Here is a 9,730-nt window from a genome sequence, read left to right as displayed (position 1 = left end):
CTAGATGGAAGCACAAAAATGTTCGTACATAACGTCATTATAGGATATTTAATTGCACAAACATGATATCTGGCAAAACAATTTCGTTACAAATAAATAAAGAATTATCTAAATTAATTTTAAAAATATCAAGCAGTTGAAGTCTTTATGCAACTGACAGATCTGTATAGATGTTCTTGATATCTGAGTTTAATAACACCAGTTATTTAATCATCAAAACAATACTTTATATAGTGGTCTTCTTTCCCTTAAATCTTGAGCGGGGCAGAGCCCGGAGCTGTAGGGGTATGCGTGGTAATACACTTCATGCTTAAGATCCAAGTGATGTCCTCTCTATTAATACTCTGACCCTGCCATGGGGTTATGATTGTGTGCACATACAGTAACCTGGGGTGAAGTTGGAAAGCGTGGGTTCTGAACGTTCTCCTTAACGTTGGTCCAGTGCTCCGGGGTACTTGTACCGTCATGGAGGAATCATTCCATCTTCACTGGCCTCCAATTTAATCTAAAAATAGAATTAAAATATTCATCTGAAGTCAGTAGTAGAATGTTTTTCCCATACATAAACATTAAGATATGCTTGGTTAAGCTTCATATTTTAAGGATTTCTTTATTGGTCAATAGATGGCGGACCCTTCACAAAATATATTATTTTCTGCTAATTAAGATGTGGCAAATGGGTTTATTTTGTGAAAACCATAAGTTTTGGCATATGTATCTTTACTGTTGAGTGATTTTTTCTTTAAATTGTGTAATAAATATAGCTTGAAATTGCCCAAATAACATTCTTGCTCAATCACTTATAATATAAATTTTCAGCAAAATAAAGGATCCCCATCCCAGAATTCTGCAAATATCAAATACATTTGTTTATCTGTTACCATTTGTTTGCGACATAAGTTTTTTTGCAATTTATTTGTGAAATAATGGTCTCAGTATGAATTTTCATAATGTGAGTATAAAATCTGCATCTTATATTTCTTCATTGTATTAGTAGCATTTGAAACTAAAGAAAGGGAATAATATTATCCAGTGATTTATAGGAATAAATATAACGAAGGTGTTAAAGGAAATCAAAAATGACAAACAATTAGCATGAATATTAGTCTAGGAAATTCATAATATGATTATCACTAGTAGCTGTCTCAATCTTTGAATGCAAATATAACCTGTGCCATTCTAGTTAACTAAATATTTTCGAATGAACTTTACTGGTTCATGTCAACGTTTCTGTAATCAAAAAGAACACTCATATGTCTATTAATTTACATTTTGGATAAACGAATAAGTGGAAGAAAATGAAAAAACTTAAATGTATTTTTCATCATTTTTGATACCCGTTGTGGGCAGAGCACAGATAGTCCATTGTGTAGCTTTGTGCTTAACTACAAACAAATACAAATGCGACATGTAGATTATATAGATTTATAATATATATTTACGAAGGACTCGCCATCTATTGATAGATAAAAAATTCCTAAAATATGAATTTTAACCAAACATATCTTAATGTTTTTGTATGGGCAAAACATTCTTCTACTGACTTCAAATGAATATTTTAATTCTATTTCTAGATTAAATGGGAGACCAGTGAAGATTGAATGGTTCCTCCTGGGTGGTACAAGTACCTCGGAGCACAGGACCAACGTTAAGGGGACATTTTCAGAACCCACACTTTCCAACTTCACCCCTGGTTACTGTATGTGCATACAATTGATGACCACGTGCCAGAGTCAGAGCAATTAATAGGGAGGTCATCATATGGATCCTAGGCAATGAAGTATGATACAACTTTGAGATTTATTTACACAAAATGAAGACAATACAACAAACAAGAATACAAAAGTGAAAAATATACAGATAATAATGTACAGGGAAACGTGATTCAAAATAAGAGATACAAATTACAAAATGAAATACATATAGTCAAAGTACAAGATGACAAAATTATTTACAAAATTGGTAAAATTACAATGAAACGTGACTCAAAGAAAAATGAATTTACAGATAACAAAATAAATATACACAATTTAGTTTCAAGTCAAAATTACATGACAAAATATTCGACACAGTCTGCTAAAGAATCAAATTAGGAGATGAACCCACTCATTGCCGACTGTAAAAACAGAGGAAACATCAGGACACCAGCAACGGAAAAAATATCCGGTACCCAGAAGCTGGAAATCCACTTCAAGGTGGAGTAACAGCTCGAACTTGACCCTGTACAATATGCTCTGGAATGTCATGGGAACCTGCTCGTATATATAGTGGTTCCTCATGAGCCAGATAACGTGTTTGAATAGCAAAAGAACATAATGAAACATAAAGGTCAAGTGACTGGGGACCAGAGTAGGGACAAGATAAAAGATAGTCTTGGCCGAGATCAGCGGGGTATGGAAGAGACATGTAACAAACCTCCAAACCCATGCCAACACCAGACACAGGACCAGAGGATGAAGGATAGACTCTATCCATGCATGACATATAGGACATGACTCAATGGTACTGATATTAAACAGAAACAAATGTTCCCTCACTTGTAGAATGTTATGGATGACACGCCAGTTGAAAGCTTGTAAATACTGATCAACATGGCGCATCATCACTCGACCCAAAATATCATCCCATGGAAGAGCTGGGTATTGTTGCTCAGTCCTATGGGAATGACTGGGAACCAGCAATGAGTAAAAGGAATGTGAAACTGGTAACAAACTTAGGAAAGGAGAAGCACCCAACAATGGCGAATGCCTCAATAACCTCAGAGTACCACTTGGTGGGGGTCAAAACACATTGGTGTGGTAAGATAGAGGGATGTGTCACATTCTCTGAGGCCCATACCCAGAAAGAAACATAGTAGTGAGCAACAGGGATGTCCTGTCCAAGACAAGCCATGCACAGTTAAGGAAAGTGGAATGGAAATGTTAAGGACAGCCTGGAGACCAGTTCAGTCATGCTTCTCCACAAGAAAGGGAAGACCTGGCATTCGACCATACGAGCACAGTGGTCAGGTAAGGGAAAAACAGTATTAAGGAACCACAGAAGGGGTAGGATATGCGTTTGGATCACATATGCCCTGTAAAAGAAATTGGCAGGGCAATAACGATAATCATTCACCAAGGATTCCACACGACAAACAACATCCTCCCAGACAGTCTCGGGATTTGAAAAGAAAAGAATCTCAAAACACTTTATCGGGAAGGAAATCCAAGTGAGACTGAACAGGGTATCAGCAGACGAAGACCAACTGCCCAACCAACGAGTTCTAGGAACAGTAGGCGACATAATCAAGAAGAATCTCCGTCTACAGAACCAACACAAGACACGTGTAGACAAGCTGCTTTCATGACATATCCAGGAAAGGAAAGCCAACTGTATAAATAAATGATAAATGGCAATATGCGATGCCACTCGAAGAAACATATGTGTACCTTAATAACTGTAAGAAGTACCATGCCATTTTTTTACTAATCAATGGGTGGAAAAGATTGCCAAAAGTGGTACACAAGCACGTTGTAAAACTTGTTTAAAACGATTCGCATCGCGGGATATTGCGCCACAGACAAGCTATGGATCAGAAGAGACCAAGATTAATCTGTTACTATCAAACTGATATTCTGGGCCTTCTGTACCATACCATCTTTGTACGGAAGCGAGGCCAACAAGGTATGTCTCCACTTAGATAAGGCTTTCAATCATATCTCCCATTCCACTGTTGCATACCCAAGGCAGAAGGAAACTGTAACGGGTATTCGTGCTATTCGATACAAAGACATATATACCTATCAAGTCGCCTAATTCAGTGTCTCTGGATATCTGTGGGAACGGAATATTGCAACCTGAATAACTCCTTATCCGACACACAGCCTTAATGACCAGGTCAAAAAACCCAAAGGTTCAAATTTAGAACTGCTGTCCAGAGGGAGGATAGTCACTCAGCAGCTTCTACTCTTAACCGAATAACAGGACTGACAGTCTCATTTATAAAGCCCCCAAAGTTAAAAAATTCGGCTTGGATCTATAGTCAGGCACATTAGTCTCTGAGACACTCCCTGTCTTCCTAAGGCTTGTGATTAGGTGAAATTCCTGAAAATTAAGTGTTATGTCAGATTTAATGTGTACTGGTGTACTATTTATGAATAATGAATTATTATTAAAATTAAATAATCAAAATAAGTTTATTTATCCACCAAAATAACTTGTTTTCTTGTAATATTATGAAACTGGCAGACGCAATATTTCTGGGCTCACAGCTTGAGAGATTATAACACTAATAAAGTTAGGTTACAATCCTTGTGGTAAGCACGGCATAGACAGCACCTGGTGCAACTTTACAGATATTTCTGGTCTAAGTAGCAACTCTTCCAGTACAGATTATAAGACATTCTTTTTCTAAATCGTAAACGCACCAGTCACATTTGAAAGAATTCCCCAAAACGGATTTGCGCTATAAACACTATACATGTACATACAAAAAATTGACACACACACTCAGTTGCCCTGCTTTTGTTTATTAATATTTTACATAATAGAGCAAAACTGAATCACCACTTCCTCAGAATACTTTGTATTATTAACCAATTACATCCTCGTTTATTTTTTGTTATTTTGGTTGATGTAAGTTAAAAATATCTCGTATTGCAACGAAAAGGAACTGCGTAACAAAGTGACCGGATTATTTTGCAGAAACACGTGCATGGAAGGATAAATATACTCAGCTTTTATTTGTCGGACATGCGAACATTTTTATAATTCTTGTTATTACGGGGTTGGTACAGGTTGAATGTGTACCGTAACAAGAATGTGGGCATAAAATGAATTGGTTAAAAAACAAATACAAAAAATGGAAATATAGCGTAACAAAAATATGGGCATAAAATTAGTGGGACAGATGAAATTGTAATAAAAAAAATAATAATCGTAGCGAGTGTATCGGCAAATCCCAGTCCTTTAAGCGCAATGCGCATGCGTATGACGTAACTGAATCTAAACGCTGACTATTTGTTCTTTTTGAACAAATAACGTACGTCACAATATCGTTAATAAATGATTCAAACTTCTCCTACTATCGAATTCAAGACTCTATTCCGTTGTCTGTCTATCAAGTAAGTTACCAGGTCAACGAACTTGCTTAGCCCCACTTTGGGGTCGTAGGTTCGCTATAAAGGTAATAGTCAAATCTCATTATTCTATTTATGAGAGTAGCCCAAGTGGCGATGGGTTTATTTGGCTAGCTGGTTTCTCTCAAGCCCTTTGTGTAGTTTTGTGCGAAAATGTCAAAGAGAGAGAGAGAGAGAGAAGAACACGCTTCATTAGTAATACGTAACAATAAGTTTGTTAGTCTTTCACGGAACCTCGTGGTTTTAGGAATCTGTAGGGAAAAAACGTGCCCCCTAGTGTCTATCAGCTCTATATTAACTACCAAGTATTGGGCCATTGGTGTGGTGAAAGGATATTTCCGGGAACTTGCTATTCCGGTTTTGTTTTCAACTTAGTTTCCGCGTATAAGCGCCCAATTGGTGAAGACAACTCCATACATGATCAGCTTAGCCTAGAAGTTGTTGTTTACACTTTATTCACCTGCTCATACATCTGCTGTTAATAGTGTATGTTTAAATAACTATCGGTCTCTTAAAGTTAAACGAGTGTCAGTTCGACTGTGTGCCTGCATACAAAATAGTCATTCAGATACCTGTTTCCACGGGTTTTTCTTTTGTAATAGTTTTAACAGCACTTTCATCTGTTTGTTTCCCTTACGATTGCAACGCTTTGGACTTATTAAGCAGACGTTAACGTAGTAACCATGCCGGGCGTTTCTTCAGCTGCCTTTAAAAAGTTAGGCTCAGCAGTTCAAAATCATCAGTCGTCCTGCATTAACGGTGTCGTAATTGTGGTAACTTTGAGCAGTGAAGAAATATTTAAGAAAGTGGCCTTTCAGTGTCCGTGCTCACGACCTGAGAGCCATCTGTACGGAGGATGTTTTCTGTGGGCGCCGGCTTTTGTACTCTTCGTACTCGGTAAGTGAAAACTGATTTACTATAATGGTGAGTGTTCTCTCAATAACAACTCATTAAATATAAATGTACAGAATGTTTAACTGATTTTCGACGCTGTGGTAAAGAGCATACGTTACTATCCTGTGTAAAATATGTTTTCGTAATATACGTGGTTGCCCCCCCCCCCTTCAGTGGCACAGCGGCATGTCTGCGGAGTTACAAAGCTACAAACCGGGTTTCGATACCCGTGGTGGGCAGAGCACAGATAGCCCATTGTGTAGCTTTGTGCTTAATTACAAACGAACAATATACGTGGCTAAAAAACATCTATGAACATACTAACCTAACTTATATATTAGGTACAATACCGTTATTAGGTTGTTATTTTGGGTGTGTTATTGGCATAAAGTTTTACCCTATTCACATTCATAGAACACATGAATGCCAAAACAATAGTTAACTACCTCTTAAATATGTTATTTTTTCTTCTTCCAAACACCTCACCGCGTATTTTTTAGAATGAAAGGTTCCGAATCGCTATTGACGGGTGGGAGAGAATTTGAGCTTTGGAAGATAATAATTAAAATGTCATTGAAACTACTGTTTGGGTTGAGACCGCATGACCCCATCATGCAAATTCAATTCGCAATTCAACTGAGGCAACCTCAAAATTAATTAAATTTATAGTGTTTCCGCCTTTAGGTTTAAAAAAAAAATCCAAAAGATGTTCCAGATCCAGTAGAAGATAAGCACAGCAACATATTATGCTCAGAACGATGTTCCAGATCCAGTAGAAGATAAGCACAGCAACATATTATGCTCAGAACGATGTTCCAGATCCAGTAGAAGATAAGCACAGCAACATATTATGCTCAGAACTGAATTATTTTTGGAGATCATTTAATAAGAATTAGATCTCTTCCTTTTGGGTTTTCTTTTGTTTGTAGTTTAAACACAAAGCTACACCATGGGCTATCTGTGCTCTGCCCATCACGGGTATCGAAACCCGGATTCTAACGTTGTAAGTCCGCAGACATACCGCTGTGCCACTGGGGGTGATGGCTAGATCTCTTCCTTTGGGGTTTTGCTTTCTTTGTAGTTTAAACACAAAGCTACACCATGGGCTATCTGTGCTCTGCCCATCACGGGTATCGAAACCCGGATTCTAGCGTTGTAAGTCCGCAGACATACCGCTGTGCCACTGGGGGTGAGGGCTAGATATCTTCCTTTAGGGTTTTGTACGTCTAATTTATAGTTAATCTGTCAGTCATGTTTTTTGTTTTTTTTCGATTAGTGGCTAAGATTCCTGATTTTATATAGTTTGATTTGTTTATTTGGTCGTTTTAGCGCAAAACTACACAACGCACTATCTGCGCTCTGTCCACCGCATGGAATCGAAACCCGGATTTTAGTGCTGTAAGTCAGTGAACTTACCGTTGACCCACCGGAGGATCTTATAACTCGAAGAAGCTCCGGTTATAACACTAAGTTCTTATTTCTTGTAGTTTTAAAAACACGGATATATATATGTGTGTGTGTGTGTCCCTGTTTTTAATGTTATAGGTTCTTTGTTTGCATCAGAATATCTGGTGATTCACAACGGCTGTCTTAACCCACGTTTTCAACGATAAAATAGAGGGAAGACAACTAGTCGACTGACCAACTATAACATAAAAACGCGTGAAAAACTGCTCAGCTATAACATCAAAACATGTGGAACTGTCCAGCTAAAACATTAAAGACTCGTGAAGCTGTGGGTATCTGTAACATAACAACATGTAAATCTGCTCCGTTGTAACATATAAACATGTAAAACTACATAGCTGTAACATTGAAACACGTGAAACTGCTCAACTACAACATAAAAACACATGAAACTGTCCAGCTACTGACATAAAATAACGTGAAAAGCTGCTTAGCTATACCATAAAAATATTTGTAACTGACCAGTTATAACATTGCGAAAGTACTCGGCTGAAATCTCATTAGGAATGTTCTTAAAACGCGTCAGTTTGATTAAACCACGATAAACAAACGTAAACTGTAATAAACTTCAACATGAAGTGCTAACTGAATCAGCAACGTTCAACTGGCGCATGTGCACTCAGTATACGTCTACAGATTTAAAAAAGTTACTTACAAATAGATTTTTAGTAGGAAGGTTCCTTTCCAGTAATTCATTTGGGTAATAAATAAATCGAGCGTGGCCAAATATTTAGCGTGTCTAGTATGTAAATCCGGGAATTCGTGATTCGCGACTCGTTTCCAAAAACGAGAAACCCGCTTTGCCCTTGGGGGACTTGGGTGCGTTATAACAGTGGCAGTCATATCCCATGCACTATTCGATCAGACAAAAGTAGACCAAGAACAGGCGGTGTGCGTGCTGTTAACTCTCTACTCTATCAGTTTGTGTAGTTTTTCTCGAAAGTTCTGAAAGAAACATACTAATGTAATCAATTATGTTTCCATTCTCTACAATGCGGCCCTCCCTAGGTAAAAGATTGGACCAGCCTGATACAGATGTTTGTATACTATCACTAAATCCCGTTGTTTCTCTGACATACGAGGTAATTAAGATAATTTGGGATCCTAATACTGAATGTTTAATATTGAAAGTCGACAAACTGGGACTTGGTTTTTTAAAAAGTTGCTATTCTATACAGCTGTAATTTGAGTTTCGTTGCACGTACTTGTATTTGTGTGTGCAAAACATGATAGTCAAACACGTAGACCTGCAAGGAAATACCAGGGTATGACGTGCAGAAATCACTGACATCTAGGTCAACACGTGTATACAGGTTGTAGTTCTAAAACAGTCTGTAAGTCAGCTTGAGCAAATTCAATTATTATTAACCACCCGATAGTCAAGGGACCCCATTGTCAGCCTTTAGACATCGAGGGGACCCCCCACACACACACACACACACGCACGCAGGGAATATTCGGCAATATAAGAAACGTGACTGAAACTGTGCAATAGAACTAGATGGTATATACCCATACAAATATTTGTACAGGTCTCTTACAAGTTACAACGAGGGGGCCCTGGGTAGCTGCATATCTTACCTTTCCGGCGACCTACAACGAACTCAAACTTTTATCACAAATGTTTTATTGCAGATGTTAATTCTCAACCATCACATAATAAAATGTAACATTGTGCCGTTGTAGGTACCAGTTTTGGGGTAAAGATCGTACTTTGATAGTTTATGGTTGATTGATTTATTGTTTTGAATTTCGCGCAAAGCTACACGAGGGCTATCTGCGCTAGCCGTCCCTAATTTAGCAGTGAAAGACTAGAGGGAAGGCAGCTAGTCATCCTACAACTCTGTCTAAGAACAATGTTAATAATACTCCTGTAATTCTGTCTAAGAACAATATTGATATTACTCCTGTAATTCTGTCTGAGAACAATGTTAATAATACTCCTACAACTTTACATAAGAACAGTGTTAATAATACTCCTACAACTTTTCATAAAAACAGTGTTAATAATACTCCTACAACTTTCATAAAAACAGTGTTAATAATACTCCTACAACTTTCATAAAAACAGTGTTAATATTACTCCTACAACTTTACATAAGAACAGTGTTAATAATACTCCTACAACTTTACATAAGAACAGTGTCAATAACACTCCTACAACTTTACATAAGAACAGTGTTAATAATATTCCTACAACTTTACATAAAAACAGGGTTAATAATACTCCTACAACTTTATATAAAAACAGT

General features: G+C 37.4%; 1 protein-coding gene across 1 annotated transcript in view; it reads left to right on the top strand.

Moving 5' to 3' along the window:
- Positions 1-5,529: 5,529 nt before the first annotated feature.
- LOC106473251 (calcium homeostasis modulator protein-like) overlaps positions 5,530-9,730 on the top strand; it is a gene marked incomplete at its 3' end in the record, with an annotated part of 6,684 nt that continues 2,483 nt past the window's right edge. Inside the window, exon 1 of the mRNA XM_013933938.2 lies at positions 5,530-6,014. Within this exon, the coding sequence (XP_013789392.1) occupies positions 5,801-6,014 (214 nt within the window). The remainder of the gene's footprint in view (positions 6,015-9,730) is intronic.

Source organism: Limulus polyphemus, unplaced genomic scaffold, assembly GCF_000517525.1.
Source record: "Limulus polyphemus unplaced genomic scaffold, Limulus_polyphemus-2.1.2 Scaffold6007, whole genome shotgun sequence".
Taxonomy (NCBI): Eukaryota; Metazoa; Arthropoda; class Merostomata; order Xiphosura; family Limulidae; genus Limulus; species Limulus polyphemus.
The sequence above is the reverse complement of the archived record's forward strand: the minus strand, read 5'-3'. Positions and strand labels throughout refer to the sequence as shown.